Source organism: Akebia trifoliata, chromosome 3, assembly GCF_017979445.1.
Source record: "Akebia trifoliata isolate Shusen 1 chromosome 3, ASM1797944v1, whole genome shotgun sequence".
NCBI lineage: Eukaryota > Viridiplantae > Streptophyta > Magnoliopsida > Ranunculales > Lardizabalaceae > Akebia > Akebia trifoliata.
In genome coordinates this window covers 6245368-6270010 of record NC_141377.1, presented here as the reverse complement: position 1 = coordinate 6270010, position 24643 = coordinate 6245368, and the positions used below count along the sequence as shown (strand labels likewise).

Sequence of the window (24643 nt, the reverse complement as noted above, 5' to 3'; positions counted from 1 at the left end):
TATGAAAAAGACCTATAGTTTTGTGCCCTTGTCATGTCAGTTGCGTACCAACGATCTTCATCAACATTCTTGGTGATATTCAGCCCATGAAATGATAATTTGCCCTATTTTCTTTCTTTCCAATTGGGGTGTAATAAGTAAAGTTGAGGTGCCAACAATAGTTTTTTTCTCTTTAAAAAACATTCTCTCTCCTTCTTCCCTCCTAGAAAAGCTCCCCTCTCCACCCTCCTCTATCTCTTCCTAGCGCATCTTCAAACTGTAAAATTTTCTTTCAAATGTATTTCTTTTAACCCCAATTAGAGGGTTTCGAATTCTAGGGTTTGGTACATATCTGATATTTAGGGGCTGTTTGTTTGAATTTCGAAAGTTAACATTTTTTCGTTTTTTTAACTTTTAAGTTAAAAAAAATCAGATAAATAATATTCGTTTGTACTTCTTTTACTTTCACTGATATCAACAAAAGCCAAAAAATAGTTCTTAGACTATAGACGTCCAGATGAGGTTTCTTTATTTGGCGCAAGGGCGATCAATAACGACTTAGGTATAATGAGCAAAATACCCTTCATCTTTATTTGAATTTCCAACGAAAGTAAACCTAAACCCTCTCTTTCGTTATCGACTTTCAACGAGTATAAACCCCTTGTATCTCTCGTAGCAGCTCCCAGCCTCTCTCTGTGATCTCTTATTCTTCCCTAAGCCTTCTAGGTTTTATACCCGAGAGATACGAAGCCTGCTTTGTGCGCTTAACGAAATCGGAAGAACTTTCGTAGTCATCCACCATTGAAGCTCTCACTCCACAAACCCTAGAACCAGAAGGGTTGTTCGTTTGAGCTTCAGAAGCCGGTCTTTTCGCAAAAACTACAGGTATGCCACACGCACAGTTCGACATTTTGATCTCTCTCTCGCTCCTTCCTGTGTTTTGGTTTTAATTTTGATTTTGTTTTGTTTTTTTTTCTTTCTACTATTTGATGTTAATCTGTTGAACCCGTTTCTCCATTTTACTTCTCTTTCATGACTTTTCGATCATGGGTTTTGTAGACACGTGATTTCGTCATTACGACGACCACATCTACAATGGTTTGGAGTCGCCACCATTCATATTATAAATGGGTGTGAATGGTCACCCGATGTGCATTTTTTGAAAAAGTGACATTTTTGACGTTTTAGCGACTCTCGATGGATAGGAACTAATCGAACATTTAGATTCGGAGTAAGCGGCTCGGTTGGAGAAAAGGGAAGGTGTTAGGCACCCTTTTCTCCTCACTAAAAAGTGGTAACCTCAACTAACTCGGTCATTTTTTATTTTAAAAAAAAAGTGTGAAAGATAATGTGCCACGTGGGTGCATTTGTACCCTAGATAGGGGTTCATTTTCGGCTTGATCATAGGGTCATTCCATTGATGGAAATGACCCTTATAGACCTTTAGCCTTGGGGTCCATTTATCCTAAAAAATAAAATGAAGGGGAGAGGGGTGATAGAAGAGGGAGGAGGAGAGGGTGTAGAAGAGAAAGGGGGGGGATTGCTTTGAACCCACCTTGTATCTTCTTTCTTCTTCTTCTTTGAGTCTTCTTGAGTCCTTAGTATTTTAAGCAAATACAACTTTTGTATGGTTGAAGGAATAGAGAAGAGATGATGAGAGAGATGAGTGTAGTAGGTGGTTTTTTTGTGTGAGACTTGAGGATGATTAGTGAGAGAGAAGTGGTAATCTTGGTGAGAATTGGTGATGGTTGTTAGTAAAGAGAGTGTTGGGGAGAAGTCTTGTAATGAAAGTTGGGGGCCATTTTTGGGAAGAGGAGGAGGGTATTTATAGATGTTGAGGAGTTATTTTAGGGATATAATGGGGTGAAGTGAAGAAAAATGGTAGAATGGTTATGAGTTTGAGAGAGAAATGGGTGTAATTTAGAGGAGATTGGAGGGTATTTAAGGAAAGGGGGTTAAATGGGTGAGTTTTGACCCAAATGATTTGGATCATACCCAACCCATTTGGGTGGAGTGTTTGGTGAGGTGAGTTTAAGATGGTGGTTGAGATTAAATGGTATTTGGTTTAAGAGAATGGAGGATTTAAAGAGGTGGTTGATGATATTTTGGGAGGGTGAGGGAGATGATGCCATGTGTCAAAGTGGTTGGAAATGAAGAGTTGAGATAAGTTGATGGGAGAGGTTAAGTGTTTGACTTGAGAGGATGGTGTAGGTTTAGGTTGTAGATGTAGGTTTTATAGGGAATGATGAGGGTAGATTAGGGGAGGTATAGGTTAGGGGTGTGGGTAGATGTGTTTGATTTGAGAGAAAAGGTGATGGGTTGATGTGTAGGTAGATGGGATTTAAAGCAAATTAATGAGGTAGGTAGTTAGGTGAGGGAGGTGAGATGGGGTGATGACATGTGTCATCTTTTGATGATAAAAGAGTGATTGGTTGATGTGGGTTGTGGTTTATGGGTTAGGATTGTGGGTTGGATAATGAATTGGATATGGTTAATGATTTGTGGGCTTTGTAGTGTTGGGCTTGGGTTTTAGAAATGGTTTTGGGTTTTAGGGTTTGGTTGAGGGTTATTTTGGAATGGGTTTTGAGGGTATAGGTTGGTTTTAGATTTTAGGTGATGTGGGATTGATTTTAGGCTAAGGGTAAGATGAGAAATCGATTTAGGAAAGTGTTGAGGGCTCATGGGCCTTAGGTGGGCCTATGGTTTTTTGCGGATTCGGAGGCGGAGCGGTGGTAGTAGAGGAGGGGTAGGCATCCCAAGTCTCACATTTTTAATTTTTTAATTTTTTTAGATTTTTGCAATCATTAGTTTGATCAAAAATGCCACGTGTTGGCGAATCGGGCTTTTTAGGCCCGTTGGTGAAATTTATCGAAAATTTGGCGTTTTTTATTTTGGAAGCGGAGCGGTGAATATTGGGAAGACGTAAGGTAGGCCGAGTCCTTTTGGTAGGTCTCCTAAACCATTGAGAGGTCTTAGGGGCCTCGGGTTAGTAAAAATGTCACTTTTCAATGACTTGGGCCTTTAAGGCCCGTTGACCCATTTATTTAGAAAATCGATATTTTTGGGCCCTTTCGAGAAGTGGCCCGTTCAAATTGAGGTGTCTACAGGTTTCTTCTCTTCTCTGTTTTTTTTAGGTATTTAGGTAGATTTCTCTTCTCTATTTTGTTGTTTCTACGTCCTCAAGACTACGATTGGCACAGGGATAAGGAAAATCAAACTTACAAATTAAAAGCCTTACAATTGTAGAGATTTGTGAAGAAGGGCAAACTTCTTTAGGAATTGATAGGGTGGAACAATAATGATGTATCCTGCCATTTTGTTTTAATCGGTAGACATCATTTCTACTCTTCTATCAAACCCCTGTTCTATCAAACACCAACAACCACACCAGAACAAAACACAACAATAACTCTTCAATTTATAATCCAATTTACAAGAATCTGCTAATCCAATTTACAAGAATCACACCAGAATAAATATTTCTTAATTAAAGTACACCAACAACCACACCAGAACAAATCTTTCTTTGGGGAACATTTGCTCTTCTAATAAGCTTGGCATTATTGATTCCTAAAGCATCTTTCTCTATGCAACGTTGATGGGAAAGAAGAAATTGTTTTCTTCTCTCATTATCAAATCAGTAATGGGTGGCATTTGTTTTTACATGTATATAACTTGCAAAAATTAGTATTTATATAGTGTTAGAATTATTTTTATAATTAATTAAATTTTTTTTTTTTTAATTTTCAAATGGATGTTCTAATTTTATAACGTGTTGTCATTTGATGTGATGTAAAGATAGGCATGAATCAATTAAGTCTTGGCCTAACTCAACTTGATTCAGTTTGATTCAGCCTAGTCTCAGTCTCTGGTTGGCTTTTGGGATTCCTCGCAATGAGTCAAGAACGACATTGATTCCATTTTCGCACTTTGTTTCTTTATATGTGATTAGTTCCGCAGATTGTCATGTATTGGAAATGGGTATTGTCCGACAAGTCATTTTTGAAAGATTTCGCGATGCCCAATGGAGTTTTTGTATGAGTTGGTACTCGAAAGAGTTTTCTAATGATCCTTTTGAGTTGAAATTAACTGAATAAAATATAATTAATGAACTCAATTGAACTATTAACATTTACTTGAATTGGGACAGAATGGGAAACACTAATTCAGTAAGGATTTTTGTAGGAATGAGACTTTATTTCACATTGATAGGTAATAAATAGTTCAAAATGACTAATTTATTTATTTAAGTTCAATGGTTTTATATAGATTCACAAGAGACCAAGGACAACACTAATGATTGGCACCACAACTTTTACTTATTGCATCACAATTTATCCAAAGAAAGATTTATCCGGGAGACTTAAGTGTTGCATTTTTTATTAAAAATAATTGTTCCCCAATCTTCCTTTTGTAAATTGGATTTGTAGATGCTACAATCATAATGGAAGCTTAGGGGTTGTTCTTTTGAGTTCAACGTAGAGTACAACCTTTTTGGCTTCTTTTGAAGGGATACAAAGGTACCTTCTAAGGTTTTGTTTTTCCTATGGACAAGTTCACGTAATCAAATTTTAACCACTGATCATCTAAAGAAGAGAAATTTTATCATTCTGGACACTTGCTTCCTAAGTTGGAGAACAAGAAATTTGTGAATCATTTTTTTCTTCATTTCCCATAGCCTATAACATTTGGTGTTCACTCGTTTTTGAATTCAACGTGGCTTGGGTTTGACCCAATTTTAATAGGGAAAGATGTTGCTATGTTTTAAGACACTTGAAAAGAAAGAAATTGTAGGGTGTTTGAAGGCAAAGAAGAGGTCATCCACAACATTTTTCTCAATATTAAAGCCTTGATGTTCTTTTGATACAAGAAATTCAAGGAGTGTAGGGGTGTTCTTCTTAAGAATTAATGTTTAAGTGAGGCTGAAAAAAGTGAATATGATTCACTTAATGTGATTTAATTTGTTTGTGCCCTATATGTGAAGAGAATTCTTGATGTATTTTTATAAATGTTTTGTGAAATTATCTGTTGTCCCAGATATCAGGGTTGTCTAAAAATAAAATAGGTTTTTCATGCAAAACTTGAGTCGATGGCTCATCTTAGAGAAGTTAAACGTGTTAATGATTAACAGGAAAAAAATTACAAATGAGTCGACCTGAGTCGAGTCGATGACTCATCAATAGTTATCGCCATCAGATCTTAATTCTTCAACGGCTTAGATCGTGTGTTATGGCAGGAGTCATATTTTATGCGTATCCGGATTGCGACCCGTTATTAATAAGTATCGATTTCACTCACACGAGTCAACTCGGTAACCGGTGACGAAACGAAACTAGACAGAATACCGAGTTTTAAAATCGTTCTTCATGTGTAGAATACAGACTTTCATTAACACTGAAAAACAGTAACAGCTACGACTTTTAGGTATTCTAATTAAAAACCCTAACTTTCCCTTCTAAAACCCTTTTTTATTTGCTTTCAGAGCTTCAAGTTCGTCTTTAATGGCGGTCTTCGAGTACTTTCAGAACATGAGTGATGTGAGATTGAAGCCTAGATTGCTTCGATCATTGATAAAGGATGGCCTCCCCGAAGAGAATCACCCGTTTCCGAGACCTTCAGAACTCTTCAACGTGGTTTCTACAGTCAAGGTTCATGGACTTCTTTCTGAATCTTTTAGAGAACCAGTTGATGGAGAACTAATCAATAAATGGAAATCCACAATGGATACTTGGGTAGAGCGATTGATCTTACTCGTTTCTAGTAAAATGGTAAGCTTCGAAACGTTATAAAAGTATGGAACATTTCATAAACCCTAATCGTTACTTTAGGATTCTTTTTATGTTTTTGGGGGTGTTTATGGATTCAATGCGATGAGGTAAAAAAACTATTTAACTCGATTTGTAACTATTGGTTTATATGGATTTAGTTTCTCATAATTTTTTTAATAAAATAAGATGGATTGGTAGTTGATGCTTAGTTACAACTTACAAGATCATACTTTTATTTAGATAAGTTTAGAAGATGCTTAGTTACAAGGTCATATTTTTATTTAGATAAGAAATTTTTAGATTATCGAAACATTAGATATGTTTATTTAAAAAATAGAAAACCAAGTTGACTCAGCTGAGTCATCTCATTGCTGACAAGATAAACCATTTAAGTGGATTGATATTTATTAATTTATTTATGTTTCTTTACAAATAATCATAGTTTTTATAAAATAAGATGGATTAGAAGGTACTTCAATGACTTGTTCGATTTCGAAGAAGTCAATGTGAATGAAGGATGGTTCACATACTGCTCGTTCAAGAACCGAGTCATCTTGGTAACAGACAATGTTTATAACCACGATTCAAAGGTGTATTTTTCGAAGATTTAAAAAAAAAATGAGACCTTATGTGTTTGAATTATTGTTAGTCTTGAGTTCCTTTGTATCTAAGTAACTCCTTTTTTTCTCTCTTTAATAAATTGTCTGTTTGCCTATCAAAAAAAAAAAAACTTTTCTTTTAATGAAATTATACTTATAAAACAAGTTCCTATTTGTGATATTGATTTATACTAAAATAGGAAAAAGTATTGAATTTTAAATCTATTGGATTTAATAAGAGTAATGTGCAACACATTTTCAATAATTTGTTGTAACTACAATATTGTATTGTGTTTGCTGATAACATAAGCATCAAAATGGATTTAAACATATGTTTTAAACATTTAGGTTTTTTTTTTTTTCTGATCAACAGTGGACTTATAAGAAAAGTTGCATAATTTTCTTATATTTTATTATCTGTTTGTGATTCCAGCCAGATAAATGCTGGGCAGGAATCTGTTTGATAGGTGTGACTTGTCAAGAGTGCAATGCTGACCGTTTTTTGGCATCCTACGCTGCTTGGTTCCAAAAGCTCCTTTCACAAATTCAGGTTTTATATTTTATTTGCTGCTACATTTATTTAAAAATAGTCAATTTGTTAAGGCTTTAAAACCTAAACTAAAACTGGAAGGCGTGCAATAACAAGTTATATGGACATCATAACTGAAATTAGTACTAAATTTGTTATGAAATGGTCCTACTTAAATAGGTGCTGCAGAGAACATTCCTATGAACAAGTACGTACTGCACTGTAGTGTAGATATTGACTAGAATTCTTAAGGTATTCAGGGCTAATTGGTATTGCAGACTCAAATGGGAGCAGTGATCAATACCCTTTTTTAAGGAAATTAATTCTTACAAGAAAATATTGAGTGACAGTTTAAGATTTTTCTATTTGAAGTGTCTATCATTGTGAACCATGTCTGTTCAATTTGTTTCTTTGCACAAAAACTTCTTGCTTTTAGAAGATTTTGCAATTTCTTATCTCGTTAGATGAAAGGTTCCACATCTTCTATTTGCAGAATTTATGCGAACTTCTTATTTCCTATTCATAGTGAATGGTGTTATTTATTTAACATTTGTAAATCAAATTTGACTATTTTTATTATCATTTTGTAATAAGATCATGGTTCGCGAGCTTCTGTTAAGAGTGAGGTCTTTCTTGTGTTTAAGCAGCTGCCATCAGATTCTCATTTTGTAAAGGTGGCTTCTTGCGCTTCCCTGTCGGATCTGTTCACTAGGTTTGTTTTTCTTCATTACTCAGTAAGAAGCACATTACGCGTAGGTGCAAATGTACTATGCTTGTAGTTTTAGGCTTATAGCATTTGGTGGTAAATATTCTTTATTGTAGACCATGTTTTAAAATGTGTGAGGTTCATTCAAAGGTTTTTGCCTCCAAGGTGAGGCATAAGCCTTGAGTGGTACAGGGTTAAGCCTCGAATTTTCTATGGAACAATCATCAAAATATATACTAGTCTATGCTTATCCATTACCAAGATAGTATCAAGTTACCAACTATCAAGCAAGCTCATAAGCCAGCAAAACTAACATGTAAGTAAAATAGAAACAATATAATTGCAAATATTAAAGCAATTTGTTACCTATTTTAAATCTTTACATTGTAATGAGAGAATGCCGAAAATGTGTTTGCTGGCATCAAAATTTGGAAGACCAAAAATGCCCCCATATTTACATTTAACCATACTATTATCAAGGTCATTTTCTTCAAAATGAATAAAATTACAATCCCACAACCTTATAACAACGTTAGTTTTTAGTTTTCTAAAATTCAATAAATATCCTTTCATCATGTTATCTTCAAAATAGCCTTAATTAATATTTTAAATTACAAAAAGGCATTTACAACATATTAAATGCTAACATAAGATAATCCATTTAATTTTTTTTTTTTAAACAATATTTTTAAGTAATTTTAATCATGCATAAATCCCAATTTTGCAATACCTGTGCACATGCTTGCTTACTAGTGTTTTTAATCTTAGACATGCCTCACAAGTTTAGCTAAGTATTTGAGATACCCTTTACGTTCCAAAATTGATTGTTTTTATAAAATAATATTAATTATTACATAAAAGCAACATTTTAACGCAACTTTTTGAAATCATGCTTAAAGTGGATAAGGACTATGTGCAACTTTTGACATCAAAGATCGTTATTGTGGGATTGGTTTGTCGGTTGTGATGATCAAAGTCCTTGATCAGCGATGGTAGTCGAACCTTCCATTTTCTAGGGATATATAGAGGAGAGATGGAGTGAGAAAAAATCTAAGAGAGACTGGGATGTCCTCTCTGTTGATTTATGCTTCATGTGCAAATTAAACGAGGAATCTATAGGTCATCTTCTCCTTCATTGTGACATTTCTCGTATAGTTTGGCCATTTTCTAGCTCCTTGTTCCAAATTTTTTTATTGCTTGTGTTGTTAGATACTTCAATTATTCCAAAGCTTGAGGTCTTCTAGCCTATTTGGAAGAGATGGAACTAGAGAATTTCTATGGGAATGAGCATGAAGTTTTTTTACAGGCTTTGTTTTCCATTTGTCTAAACACTTCGAAGAGTTTTAAAAAGGTCTCTTCGTTGAGGGCATCCTATTAAGGTGGGATCTTGTTTGTCATAAGAGGAGTTAATGTTTGTATCTTTCCTCTTTGAGGCCATCTTGTCCCCTTTTAATAAAGTTGCTTTACTTTTTATATACATATAAAGATGGCGAATTGGCGATGAACTTGTCTTTTTTTCCCTAATGGTTTTGAGAGAGAGAGGGAGAGGGGGGGGGGGTCCAACATTTCGTTTGTTCTGTCAAGTCCCACATTTTTTTTGAACAATATTTTTTGGTTTTCATTTTAAAATAATTGATTATGGAAGAATTTACCAAACACCATTATCACATCTCAGAATCCATTATGAAGTCAATAATTGATTATTGGTCTCATGATCCATTATGCAAATGATTACCAAATGGCCCCTTTGAGTATTTTCCCTTTCTCTTGAATAGAACATCCTTATTTGAAAATATGAAACAAATCAAATAAATCATTGTGTTTTGCTACTATGTGGTTGAGTTTAAACTCATTAATAGCTTAAAATAGCGTGTTAATTTCCCACTTCTTCTTGTGCATGAAATTCACAATGAATGTCTTCGATATATTTCATAGCACATTGCTGTTTTGTCCTTTCCTAATGAGATTGCACATGAATAGACAAAAGTTCCCTATTCCTCAGTACAAGTCATCTTGGTTCATGTTTGAATGTTTTCTTGAATCTTTTTTCTGTCATTATTCTGTTCCAAGATCCACTAACTTCCTATGTGATTCCTTTGTGAATTAGATTGAGTGGATTTTCAAATGTAAAGAAAGATGGGACAACCCATGCTGCAAAACTTATTCAACCCATTTTGAAGTTGTTAGCTGAGGATGGCTCAGAGGCTGTATGGGTTAGTAGCATAATTTATTGGGAGTTCTTCTATGTTATGGCCATTAAGCTATTATTTCTGCCAATCTTGTAAACTTTTCTGAATGGTATTTCTTACTACTTAATCATTGAAGCCGGTCACTGAGGATGGCATGGAATCTCTATGATATCTTCTGCTGGTGTCATGCAACCTTTTCGGTTATTCTGAACAATTTGTTGTCACAATTTTGTATAATGCAGAAAGGTCGAAATGTAAGACTAAGATAAATTTCTGCTGTTATCAGATAAAATGTGCCATTTTAGTGTTGAATTAAGGTTATCATGATCATAACATCACATGTTCCATTGGGTATGAGATTTTACTGTGTGGTGGCGTCCAACACTCAATGCTTGGCAGGCTGTCACTAACTTTTGTTATGATGTGTAAAATGCTCGTGAGTCATATGGAAGTGGTATTCCCATGTCATTTGTCATGGGAAGTACTCCATGACTTGCATGTATGATTGATTATGTGGTTTAATTACTTGGTTTTATGCATAATTTAAATGATTTCACACTGCAGAACCCCTTACATGTATGCTTAACTAATTTAACCATGCTTATATGAAGTAATGAACCATTTCATTATGCTTGGATATGCATCTTCACCATGTTTCTCACTGCCATACCACCTTTGGGACTTGCATTTGATTACCTTGATTAGAAGGCTAATATTTCTACCAAATTACTTGGCAAAAAAACATTTCCATCAAATTATTGTGACATGATTAAGCTAACATTTTTCCTTGTGTTCAAGCCAGTTGATCATATATGGTATGGATATCAGGTCATTTAGTTTGGACTCTTGATATTTATTTTTCATAATTACTTGTGCAGGAAGGAGCAGTTGACTTGTTATGCACCCTTATAAGATTATTTCCATCTTCTGTCCATCGTCATTATGACAATGTGAGTTATATTTATGATTTTCCTGCTAGATCTTCAACAGTTGTAATATAATTTCTATGCTTTGATGGCAGCTTTCTTTTATCATACTTTTCCATAAATCATGAAATAATCTATTTCTGGGATCCATGAGGGGTTACCCTTAGGTACGTGTTATGGGTCTAAGTACTGTGGACCTCATCATTTGAGTTGTTAGTTATCCGATTAACCTATTGGAAAACTTGATACTTTTTCAAAGGTGGGAAGGTGGTGTTGATCAAAGGCACTTTGTCAAGTATTCATGTGCACTTTATGTCACTATTCTCCTTTCATTTATAAGTTATGAGGAAGTTAGAGAAGTTGATCGGCATTTTTTTGTGGATGGTCGAAAGAAAAAGAATAAAGATCACCTGGAGGATTAGAAGATAATTTGCTACCAAGAATATGGGAGGCTTCAGCATTAAGTAGATATGAAGGATCGAGCTATTTTGGTTAAGTCGCTTGGGAGATTTGGCATTGAACCCTCCACCCCTTGGAGAAAACTATATATGCCAAGTTTGAAAGCAATAACTTCGACTAGGTGAGCAGTGAGGTTTGATTTACATATGAGTGCAGTGTTTGGAGGGTCATTCATAATCTATCCCGAGTTTGAGATAACGATCCACTTTAAGTTGGGCATAGGTCATAGATTCCATTTTTGGGAGGACTTGTGGTATGGAATCTCTCTTATTACAGTTGAATTCTTAAATTTGTTTCTCTTTTAGACTGGCAATTGCATCCGATTCAGGATTTCATGGTGGGTTCTGGTGAGACTCTAACTTAAGACTTTGCATTCAGAAGAAACTAAACTGGGAGATTGATCTTGTTGAAATTCTTCTAGCTTGCATTTACGATACTTCCTTCTTTTTGACAGACAATGGCGCATGGTTTTGGTTGATTAGCTGTGTCTGTTACTTCATTATAGATCTTTCTTTATCGTTTTGGATATTTTTCCTTCTACTACCATTCTCCCTATGTCATTTCCATAATCTATCTCTCGGGTATCTAAATTTCCTTCTAAAGTGCTTTCTTTTCATATTTTGTTACTTGATAGAATTCTCACTATTTATCTCTTTTTTATTTGTTTGATTTTTTTTCCTTAAATAAGTAGCACTCTTTCTCAACTTAGTGTTCGTAGGAGAATTATTGTTGCTTTTTGTCCAATGTGTAAATCTAGTGGAGAATAAAACATCTAATCCTCCACTGGTCATTATTAGCTAGGGAGGTGTGGAGTGATTTTTTTCTTGGCATTCAGTGTGAATCTGACACTGCCTTATTCGATTTTGGATCCCCTTTTGTACAGGTCGATTTTGGCTCCTCTAGATGAAAATCATTAAAAATTATCTTTCTCTTAATAGATTTCTTCTTTTTCCGAACATTTCCTAGAAGTGGACGACAAGTTTTAAATTGAAATCACAGCTATTCTCTATCTTATTGAATCTGGATGTTTATGGCATGAGTTTATACTCAACTATGGTTTAGAGATATGTGAGATCATACCATGGAGCACCTTCAACTTAATTTTGATGCTATTAAAAAGCCTAGGGTAATTTGGTTTTAGAGTGAAGAAGCCAGTAATTTTCCTTTTGCTTGATGAGCCTCATTTTGTCATGTTTTTTCCAAAACCATTAAAATTGGTCAGCCTAATGCTTAAATTCTAAAATGAGTATATGAAATTTTTGGCAGGTTGAAGCTGTCATTGTTTCAAAAATCATGTCAGGGAAATCCAATGCTAATATGTTGAAGGTGATTTATATTATTTGTTTGTTTATTATGGCAGTCCTGTTGTAGGAAATTTTATATGTTGTATGGATTCATTTGATCTTGGTTGGAGTGGATACTCAGTTTTGTTTTGTTTTCTATGTTTAGAAATTTGCCTATTGTTTAGCACTGCTTCCAAGGACAAAAGGAGATGAGGATAGCTGGTCCTTGATGATGCAAAAGATTTTAATATCAATAAACATTCATCTGAGTGATGCCTTCCAAGGTTTAGAAGCAGGTATGGACAACCGCCATCTTTTTCATCAGGGCATAAAATGGGTCAGATTTTATCCGAAATCCGAGTGATCCGGATTTATTGGGTTTGATTCCTTGGTGTAGATCTGAATAAAAAATGAGTTGATGTCCATTGATCCGAGTCAGATCCAGGTCAGATGCAGATCCATCTCTATATTCTCCTAGATCCAAATGATATATTGCTTTCAAAATTTTATTTTTTATGTTTTTCAGGATATCTTTCTTCTGCTACTTATAATGGTAAAATAGAATAGTATAGCAATTAGAAAAGAAATATGGCAAAAAAATGTTAAACAGTCCGAAACTACCCGATTGTCCCAAATCAAGTAATTCTGTTGGGTCAGATCCTGATCTGGATAAAAATTTGGATCTGGATATGATCAGATCCAGCTCAAACCCAACCCATTTAAGCCCTATTTGTCATGTTGGATGCATGCTTTTCAATTCTCCGATCTTAATGAGATTAACCTCTCCGTGTATTTGTCGTAGAAAATAAATGCAGTGAAACTATGAGACTCTTGGTTCCACCAGGAAAAGATCCTCCTCCTCCCTTAGGAAGTCGGTTGTCAGGAGAGGCCTCGGAACAGCCAGAGAAAAGGTCTGAGCAATTGTTACTGTCCAGAGTGTCTACGTTGATGCTCTGTTGTTGTATGATGCTTACTAATCCTTATCCAGTCCAGGTAGAGTCTTTATTTCATTCTCTTATACTGTTCAGTTTTTTTTTAGCCATTGAAGTTATTGTTTTCATGAAGATCATATTTTGCTTAGCAGGTAACTGTCCCTGTTCGTCCTTTACTAGCACTTGTTAAGAGAGTGTTGTTGATGGATGGTTCTTTGTCGCAAGCCTTAATGCCTTTTATAACAGCCATGCAACAAGAGCTCATTTGTTCAGAGCTTCCAATTTTGCATCTGTGCAGTTTGGATCTTCTGCTCGCAATCATTAAGGGCATACGCAGGTAAACAATAATGTGCAAACTCTGTATGTGTGTTGAAGTATCTGAATACCATAAGCTGTGTATATGCCTAGTTTTATTTAAATATATCTTAAAACAAAAATTTCCCTAGAATGCATGTTTTATTTTTCTGTGGCCTTGATTTAATACGCATCCATACATGCATTAACACACACACACACACCCCATCACCATCAAAATCGTATCCCCAAAATATGGGATTGGCTTAGAGAATCTTTTTTCCTTCCATTCAATTTTATTTTTCTGTGGCTGTGATTTATGACATTGTGAAGGAGGGAGTAGCGTGGAACTTATCTTTTGGAAGAATTTAAAGCATACTTCTCTAGAAGAGCTTAGACATTTGTTCTTGAGCAGATGTCTTCCTCTTGGCTTCCCGTCTCTCTTTAGGCAGTTAATTATTTGAAAAAAAAAAAAAAATACATAAAACCAAATTGACTTAGCTGAGTCATAGCCGATCTTAGCAAAATACAAGGGTTGAAATTTTTTTTACAACTCCTAGGGTGAATTCCTAGATAAACCAAACATTAGAGTTTATTTGAGGAGTTATAACAAACTCCAACTCCTACTCCAACTCAAAGTCCGATTAACTCCCGCTGCCAAACACACCCTAAGTGAACCTAGTAATGGTGTGTGAGAAGGTGAATGTATGTAAGATAAGAAAAACAAATAAGTGTGCAACTCTTTGAAGAAAAACTTAAGAAGATGGGAGACTAGGGCCTTGAGATTTGGCCCAATCCTTCCCTCTTTTGTTCAATTTAGAATGCAATCCAATAATGGTGGAGATAACTAATGAGTTTCTCCACTAAAGATATGAAATTTAAGCCTATAAAAGAATTAGAAATAGATTTTACAACCACCAAGACATTTATTATCTTTGAAGCTCAAGATCTAGAATAACCTAGGATAGGAAAGAACTAAATGTGAACCCAAAGAATCAAATATGCATGACATATAAGATCGAAGAAGAACTACACTAAGTCTCAAAAGAACACATAAAGAAATGTCCTTTTAGATTCAAACAAAGTAATGCCAGAGACTAATAAATACATGATATCCATTATGACACTTACATCACATGTAGGAACAAAATGGTATAGAATCATTTACAATAAAAGCCTTCAACCATGGACGTGCATTCCTAATATTACAAGAGAGAGAGAGAGAGAGAGAGAGGACGTGCATTCCTAATATTACAAGAGAGAGAGAGAGAGAGAGAGAGAGAGAGAGAGAGAGAGAGAGAGAGAGAGAGAGAGAGAGAGAGAGAGAGAGAGTTCTAAGCCCTAGCAAAGAGTTTAGCCTAACATGGAAGAGCTTGTCATGGAAAATAATTAGAGATGTGAAGGAGATGATCCTCTAGAAAAGAGAATTGTGGGGTTTTATAGAGAAAAAATGTGTAGAGATAGAGTGATCATGAAGGAAAATGTTTGGGAGTAGGGAAAAAAGGTGGTAAGTGATGAAATGTCCAAGAAAGGTTGCCCATTCTCTCAATGCTTGAGTAGGGAAAAAGTGATGGTACAAAGGTAGATAGTGAAATGAAGGGATTAGGTAAGAGAAGACACGAGAGATAAAAAGTGAGTCAAAGGTATTTTCCCAAAAAATTTCAAAATGATGTCTTCTCAAAATGAGTGGATGAAATGGGTCCACATGGCTAGGATGATGCTCATGAAGTCCTGTAGACAAGCTCCACATGTCTTGAGGTAAATCCAATGACTTCTATTTTCCACATTATCCTTGCACCAAAATAATGTCATCAAGTAGGATAATTAAAAAGTAAAATGCTTTACTTCCTGCTTTGGACACTGTATCCAACACTGAGTTGACCTGGCAGTGCATATAGAACCGTTGATTTTCTAACTTGTATCTTGAGGAAATAAACCTATGGTTATCTATGCACAGCCAGGTCAACTCAGTGTTGGACCTAGTGTTCAACCCAGTGTAGCACGACTCTAATTAAAATGTTGAATTTTCATGAGACGTATATAAATGCATGAGAATGTCCAAATACACCTCAAAAATATAAATAGAATATACTATGCGATAGTGCATGAATTTAAGTGCAATTTGGGACATTTACATAGGGGAATACCGATAATGCCCTTACGATGTACTCTCAGATATTTAGTATGAAAGATATGTTAGTTTAGTTTCTTCAATGTTCCTATCATTTGTTTATATTTGCACATAGGTCTTGTTTTCCCTTTTTATACGCACAAATTTGCAGTGGATATGTTCTTGTACCAATCATTTTTGTGATTTTTTTGGGCAGTCAACTGTTACCACATGCTGCAGATGTTGTTAGACTCCTAACAGAATATTTCAGGAGATGTGCTCTGCCAGCATTAAGGATAAAAGTTTATGCAATCATGCAGATATTGCTGATATCTATGGGTGTTGGTATGCAATAATTTCTTAGTATGGCGTCAATTGGACTATTTTTTCTGAGCTTGGGATCTTTGTTGTGTTTATTTTTTTCTTCTGGTCTGTATCAATCAGTATTTATTGCTCAATTACTAATTGGCATAATTGGGTCTTGAGCAGGAATGGCTCTATCTCTTGCCCAAGAAGTGATCAACAATGCATTTGTTGACCTGGATTCTGTTGGCGGAAATAAAGTTGGTGTGGCATCTTCCAATACACTCTCAACAGCCGCAACCTATGCATTGCAGCGAGCTGGTAATAAGAAGAGGAAGCATGTTTCTACCGTTGGATCTCCCGGGGAGCACCACAAGGGAGTTGGTTTGGTGGCCGAAGTTCCCCAAAACAAACCAGAAACTCCGGTTTCTGTTCAGATAGCTGCGTTACAAGCATTGGAAGCTCTTCTTACAGTGGTAAGTTATTTTTTGTCTGATCACATGAAGAATGTTGTGTTAGCTTGCTTGTAATTACTGAAAAGGACTGCTAAATTACCTTTTGGTTGGACTGTTAGGAGGGGTTATTGAGGAAAAACATAATGACATGTAGGGAAGTCGAATCAACCATTTTATAGGTAGGGCTTAGAGACCTTTTTTCTTGGGGGGGGGAATAGTAATGGGTTTTTAAGCCAGATCCGAACCAGATAACAAGAGCTACACCCTTAGATACATCTTCCCCTACCTATCCTCCTGGAGAATCGTACAGAAATCTACATATATCTCACTATAAATGTATCTCTCTATAACCTTCATTTACAAGAAAACTAACTAGCTTATCAACTGCCCTATTAGTCTCCCTATAGACATGAACAAACGAAATTTCCATAAAGGAAGTAGCGGTCTCATTCTTTGGAACGTCAGAAGATATAAAATGAAGGACTAGAAAAGAAGTCAATGAATGCTTTTTATGATCATTTGATCAGAGTGACTTCTAGCACTGGAATTCGCTATGTTTTAGTCTATACTATTAAGCTAAGAAGCATTCCTTATGGTTCTCTCGTATGTTTAAGCTTCCTTTCCTTCCAACTGTATGCCTTTATTGAGAGAATCACAAATACGGTCGTACTTTTTATGTGTGGTTATTTTACTATATACGAAGTTCAAAATTGTCTTGTTGTTGTTGTTCCAGTTGGCTGCTGGTAGAACTTTGTCTAACAAGCACCTTAGATTTCCGCAATAATCTAGACTTCAAAGGTTTTCTAAATACTTTGTACATCAATGTCATTAACAATTCGAGTGTTATGGTGATCTATTACAAAAAAATTTGGTGTTACTAGCACAAACAGATGGCAGATACAGAAAACAGAAACTAATTCATACAGTTTATTTATTTGAGTAAAAAAAACAGAAACTTATTTTGGGAAGACAGTAGAACAACACAGTTTAGGTGTTGGAGGTGAATTTGTCTATCTCCTTTTGGGTGTAGGAATGATGGTAAGAGCACACACCACAAGAGGGTTCTTGTCTGATATATATATATATATATGAAATGGAAAAACATTAGACTAGGATTGTTCATCTAGGCAAAGGGGCTGATATATATATGAAATAAAACATAACGGTGGACCCCACTCCCTTTATCCCCCACATAAAGAGGGGTTGGGATTTAATTTCACTATGAATCTCAATGACAACTTTTGACTTTATTGTCTTTCCTCTTATCTTCCTTTCCAAGAACGCTCTTCCAACTTTTTAATTTTCCCCTTTTACCTCCCTTTCCAAGACCAAGAATGACCCTCCAACTTTATTGTCTTTCCTCTTCTATACATATATGGGAAAGGGGCCGAAGGTGCCACTTAGCTAAGTGGCAAAAGTTTGAGGAGAGTTGATCCCGTGACCTAGGTTCAAATCCCATTGAACATATCTTCACCTTCATTTACCACTAATCCCCTACTTGCTTAGGCACATATATATATATATATATATATATATATATATATGGGATAGGGTTGCATGAACCATAGGACCACGTAGAGCCTAGACCGAGGTCATCATGTGGACTGCCATGTTGGTCCAAATGACACCTCAACCCTCTATTATTCATGATTTAGATTAGGTTTGAAAAAAAAGAATATCAGAAATAACATTTTTTTTTGGGATAAAATCTAAGACATTGAAAATGGACGGCCGTTGAACTCCTAAATGTAAAATAGAAATCCAATGGTGAAGATAAGTCTTTTTACCTTTTTTTTTATGTTCTTAGAAATTTATGCTCTATAACCATATGACACTTGATCGTGTTTTTGGGTGGCACATGGACATGTAATCCATCTGGATAGGTTGTCCTTCGGTCTATATAACCCATCTCTCTCTCTCTCTCTCTCTCCCTCTCTCTCTCTCTCTATGCATATATATTGGGTTAAGTTCTAATAACTCATGGAAAAAACACATGATCGCAACTATGTAAAATCAATATGGTTAAGATTTATTCTTAGGATTAGTATTTTTGAGATGAGTATTATAGGGATATGTATAAATCCAAACCAGTGGATTTGTGCTTACACGATGGGAATCATGTGTTTTCTCACGAGTCATTGGAACCCAACCCATATATGTATATATGTTATATGGACCGAAGGACCACCTATAAATATGGACTGCATGTGGTAACCAAAAACACGATCGGGGTGCCACATGGGGTTATAAAGCACAAAACTCTTCAGAATTTTGGAAAAAACATGACTTGTTTTTACTGTTGGATTTAAATTTTAAATTTGGGTGTACAACAACTGTTCATTTTCAAAGCCTTAGATCAAACAACAAAAAAAATTATGATTTTTTTTCAAACCGGATCTAAACTATTAATGTATAGAGCTGATGTGTCATTGGGACCTTTGTTGCAGTCCACATGGCCCAAATGAGAAGCTTGATCCATGCAACCTTTTCCCGTAAATATAGGCATTGGAATTTTCCTGTGCTTACGACATGAGCTTCCTTTTTGAGGTTAAGGGGGTAAAAGAGAAAAAACAATAAAGTTGGAGGGGAATTACTGGAAAACTGGGGAGAAAAGGAAAGCCAATAGATTTGGAGGGCTATTATTGAAAAAGAGGGGAGATGAGGAAATATAATAAAATTGGTGGGTAGTAGAGAAAAGGTAATAAAGTTGAAAGGTATTCTTGGAAAGTAATAGAAGTAAAGAGAATCAAGTAAAAGTTGTCCTTGAGGGTCGTAGTGAGATTAAATCCTAACCCCTCTTTATGTCGGGGATAAAAAAAGTGGGGTTCACCATTGTGTTTTATTATATAGACTAGAGTTTACTCGTGCCTACAACACTAGCATCCTCTTTGGGGTTAAGAGGTAGGAGAAAATACAATAAATTTATAGGGATAATAGATGAAAGACAATAAAGTTGAAGGGGTGTTTTTGAAAGGGGGGTTGGAAGAAGGACAGTAAAGTTGGAAGGGTATTCTTGGATGCAGAAAGACAATAAAGTTAAAAAGTATATTTTGAGATTCATAGAGAGATTAAATCCCAACATTTCTTTATAAAGGGGATAAAGTTGTGTTTTATCATATAAATACACACACACACACACACACACACACACACACACACACAAGAGGTTGCATGTGCCTATGACATGGTCATCCTCTTTGGGATTAAGGGAGAAAATGAGGAAAGACAACAAGGTTGTAGGGGTATTATAGGAAAATGGGTAAAAGAGTAGAGATGATAAAGTTGGAGGGATATTATTGAAACAGGGGGAGAAGAGGAAAGAGAATAAAGTTGGAGAGGTATTACTAGAAAGGGGGTAGAAAAAAAAAGGCAATAAAATTGAAATTGTTCCTCAAGATGCTTGTGAGATCGAATGTTAACCGCTTTTTATTGGGGGATAAACATTGGGGGAAGACAACCGCTGTATTTTATTCCTCAAGATGCTTATGAGATTGAATCTGAACTGTTCTTTATGGGGGATAAATATTGAAGGAAGTCAACCGTTGTGTTTTATTATATACATAGAAAGCATTTTAGGCTTATAATTTATGCAAGTCCAGAAAAAGCATTCTTTAGGCAGGACAGGAATCATCCATCTAAGTCTGTAGTGGGCAGCTTCCACCTTATGATGGTTCCCTCCCAGTATTCTTGTAGGCTTATAAATCCTCCCCCTTGGATTATTGTAACCATCCAATCTGCACAACTTTTCTGGACTGTTGGCTACATTTAATCCGGTTGTCCCCAATCTCATTGGTTGGAATCCAGTCCAAGTGCATTGTGCTTCGCTTTCAACATCCAACCATATAGTTTCTTTGTCTATGGTTCTTTATTATTGATGCACAATTATTCAAAGGTCAACCATATCCTACTGATGTCAGTATCAATTTTTCAGTTTTGCTGAGGTTTGATCTTGCCAATGTCCTTTCAGTGGGTTTTTAGTAGTGTGCGCCTTGGTAGGGCCTTTCTTATGTAATGTCAAAATCATCGTTTCTTATCCATTCTTTGACTAGAGTCTTGCAGTCCAGCCTAAGTAATATTTTCTTTCTACTCAAAAGGAAAGGTCTCTACGCTTAATGGTCTTGCAATCCAGCCGGAATAATGTGGTCTCTATGCGTAATTCACATATTTCATTATTTAAAGTGAATGCACTTCCGAGATAAAAATGTATTAGAATACTTGATGCTGGCATGGATTTAAATGTCACGGGCAGCTTTTATTATTTTTATCCAAACTTGATTAGTAATGGATATCAAGTGATTCCCTAATTTTTCACAGGGTGGTGCTTTAAGATCAGAATGTTGGCGATCAAATGTTGATCTTCTTCTGATAACTGTAGCAACAAATGCCTGTGATGGGGGATGGGCCCAAGAGGAAAAGGGTCCCTCAATCCCTTCCAGGGAACTGACTTCAACTTGGGCAGAGTTCCAGCTTGCAGCATTACATGCACTTTTGGCATCTCTTCTCTCCCCAGCTCGTTGTCGTCCCCCATATTTGTCTCAGGGTCTTGAGCTTTTTCGAAGAGGTAAACCTTTTTAGTTTTTAAGTGAATATCCCTTTTTCATATTATTTTAATCATGTGGAAAACTTTGTAATGACAGTTGCTGAATGAATTGTACCGTCTCACTCTATGTTACCCAATTCGTTGGTACTAATCCGAACCAGTATGCAGTACGGCTCATACTGGGTTCATAAAATCAAACGAACCACGAACCCACAGAATTTTTTATTGGATTCGGTGAACCAAATAATTTGGTTTGGCAAACCGAACTATTTTTTAATTGGTTCGGTGAACAGAACAATTATGACAAAAAAAATTTATTGTTTATATTAGAATTTGGATTATTATATTAATTTGTTTCTATTTAACTTCGAAATTTTTAACATTATAATTGAACTTATAACTTGTATACTTGAATGATATATATGCACAAGTGAACCAAATCAAACCAAGAAATGAATTCTCTACCTACCACCACAAACCAGGTAATATAGGACTCTCACACACCACTGTGGCACTGCCAACACACACGTGTGAACATAGATATCCATTTTTTCCGTTTTTTTTTTAAGGAAAGGCTAGCACAACCTACTAAAACTAAACTCACTGCTTTGAAAACTACTACTCTCTTGTTCAGTGGAGGATCATCCCGGCCTTTTTTCTTGTTAACAGAATTTACTTCGTCTTCTCTCTCCTACTCACTAGGAAGTTTCTCTCCTGCATGATTACCATGCGAACTTCATCGATTCAATGAACTAAACCAAAATAAAGTATAGTCAACTTCCTTGTTCTACTCACTCATTTTCATAATCTTGCACAGGAAGTACTGCACTTTAGAATCTGGATTCAATATTTGACACATGTTTGTTTCTGGACTTATATTACTTAGATGGTGCTCTTGGCTTGACATATTTTGCTTTCTTCCACTAGAATCCATATTTTGGGAGGGGTGGTTACGAGTATACATGATGGATTGAATTATTAAGTACCATTATTTGTAGAGATGAACTCAGTCAGACATCATCTGATTTTTTTTTAATGCCTCAAAAGACATGCTTATTTTATGACAAAAAACAATTTTGAGAAGCACACACACGATATTATTTATATTAAAGAACATCAAGTCCCATAACTCTACTTTTGATCTCAACATGAAAATGTTTTTTGCAGGAAAGCAAGAAGCAGGTACAAAGCTTGCAGAATTCTGTGCTCATGCTCTATTGGCCTTGGAAGTTCTCATACATCCCCGAGCCCTTCCACTATCAGATTTTCCTTCAACCAACTCTGGCACATTTGATGGAGGGTTTAACCGTAAATTCCCAGAAAACATATTTTCCAGTGCTCAGAAACACAACACCCAATTTTCAAGAGGGGTACTTGACATGGATGACCCTGATCTAGATGATGAGCTGTATGACAGCTGGTTGGGAAATGGTGAAGAAGCCGATGCCCTATTTCGTCATACAGACAAGAAAATGGAAACTCATGCGGAAGATCTACCTGTTGTTGCTTCTATTGATACACAGGTTGCAGATGAAGGAATTAGGGAACCTACTGGTGGTGCCGATGTGGAGATGATGGGAGGAAGCAAGGATGCGTCCATGGTCAAGTCAGAGAGGTTCCAAACAACTCTTCCTAGCGATCATGTTGGTAGTTTTAGAGACGGTGAAATGGAGCCGGCCAAGGGTGACGCTGACAGTGGTGCATTAGATTCTAGCAAAGGTGGCAATGAAATGGCATCAAACAAAGGAATGGTGGTTCTTGCTCCTTGCAATGCATCAGCTCTGAGTGAGAGTGGTTTTGTTGCCGAAAAATTAGTTTCTACTAAAGGAAATGAGCTTACTTTGGACAGTGATTCTGACATTGATTCATTTCCGGATATTATCGAGGGAGATCCAGATTCTGATTAGTGATTAAATGGGAGTTCTATTTTTGTAATTTAAATAGAGGCCTGTAAGGGGGGAGAGAGAGTAATGTGAGATGTAATAACGGTTTTTTGAGTTGTTTTATCAATTTTGGTTCATCTTAGAAAACAAAAGATTATTTTAGAGTTCATCTCTAATATTCACTAGATGAGTCCATGGGTGTACGTGCCCTTAGATGAGGGTACATGGGCTGCCCCCTTCACAAGACGTGTTATTTCCCTCTCAAGGGAGACAACAGGCCATGATCTTGGTAGAAAAGTTTGAATTCGGTAATTATTTGGTGAGGCTTCATTTCCATTGATTTGAGAAAAAATTGCTAGGAGTCCAATTTATTTATTTATTTTTTTTTTGGGGGAAATAAACAAATAATGTCTTCAACTTCTTAAAAATCTGGGGTCTTGTTTATGTTAGCGCACGTTAAAGTGCAATGTACCAAAAATTCCCCCTAAAAAGTTTATTTTTACCCAAATACCCCAAGAATCCAATTCCGCGGGTGTATTTATTGCTCTTCAACGTGTGCCAATATCCCAAGTCTCTAGCTGTTATTTTTGCAGGAACTCTTTGGAGTATGAGGTTCATTTCGTTCCTTGGGTGCGACTTCTCCTATGAACTATGCCAGAGAATCTTAAGAAAATCCAATATTAGCCACTCAAATCGTGATTGGAGGTTAGATATTGAATGGGTGAGCAACAACTTCAAGGGTAAATCATTAAGCTCGATGGTGAAAGGGCCTGCCTTCAATGCTTTCATTCACCATCTGAGGGTTGAGAGGTGTAGAAGTATGTTCCAGAGTAGCTTAAACTAGCCTCCTTGAAGCCTTCATTGCTAGGGATGTCCAATTAAGAATCCAAAGCATGGATGCCTTCACCCAATACAATGCCTCATCGAGATATTTTATGGCCTCGTGGAGTCTCGATCCGAAATTTGTGATAAAGATCCCAGTGAGATGCAAATAGGACAAGCTTCTAGAAAATTTCTCTATGCTTAACTTGGATGGTTCCCTTAGAGGTATTAGGGGGGGGGGGGGGGGGGGAGAGAGAGAAGGAGCTATCATTAGAGATGAGTTGCAAGTTATTTAAAGTGGTTGACTATGGCGAAAGAGACTAATATCCCAAGCTCTAGAGGTCAGAGCAGATTCCAAAGTGGCCATTGATTGCATCGTAGGGGAGTGCTCCACCCCTTAGAGAGAAGATAGGTTGGTTAAATCCATCAGGTCCAAAGTTGATCTCTTCCAAATAATTGATTTTAGCTTTTGTTTCAGAGAATGCAAACAAACAGTGGATTTCTTAGCTTTGTTCTCCCTTCTGTGGGAAGAATTCTCTTCGAGCACAGGGGTCTCCCAAGTCGTTTTATGAACATTATTTGTAAGGATGTGTCTGGGCATAGATTATAGTTCTTTTTTTTCTTAATCCCCCTTTAATTTTCGAAAAAAATAAAAACATAAAATAATAATTTGAGTTGTGACCTCAAGCATAGATTGTAATTCTTTTTTTTCTTAATCCCCCTTTAATCTTCGAAAAAAATAAAAACATAAAATAATCATTTGAGTTGTGACCTCAAGCGAACCTCATATCTCACTTCATGATGTTAAAGTGGATAGGAATCATAAATGTTTTTGTAGTAGAAAAATTCTACTACAAAAACATTTA

The 24643-nt window shown here is 36.0% G+C and overlaps 1 protein-coding gene across 2 annotated transcripts; it reads left to right on the top strand.

Moving 5' to 3' along the window:
* The first annotated feature begins 708 nt into the window (after positions 1-708).
* On the top strand, positions 709-23107 carry LOC147405765 (proline-, glutamic acid/leucine-rich protein). Of its 2 annotated transcripts, XM_086433606.1 has the most exons (14): positions 709-864; positions 5462-5747; positions 6780-6896; positions 7523-7587; positions 9689-9794; positions 10649-10720; positions 12422-12481; positions 12605-12734; positions 13241-13431; positions 13523-13707; positions 15992-16119; positions 16264-16553; positions 20847-21093; positions 22240-23107. In XM_086433606.1, exons 2-14 carry the CDS (start codon positions 5481-5483, stop codon positions 22977-22979), a joined length of 2598 nt encoding a protein of 865 aa, XP_086289732.1. In that variant the 5' UTR covers positions 709-864; positions 5462-5480; the 3' UTR covers positions 22980-23107. The 2 variants fall into 2 exon arrangements, with proteins under 2 accessions (XP_086289732.1, XP_086289733.1); XM_086433607.1 differs by lacking the exon at positions 709-864 and having other exon boundaries at positions 5363-5747.
* The last annotated feature ends 1536 nt before the right edge of the window (positions 23108-24643 follow it).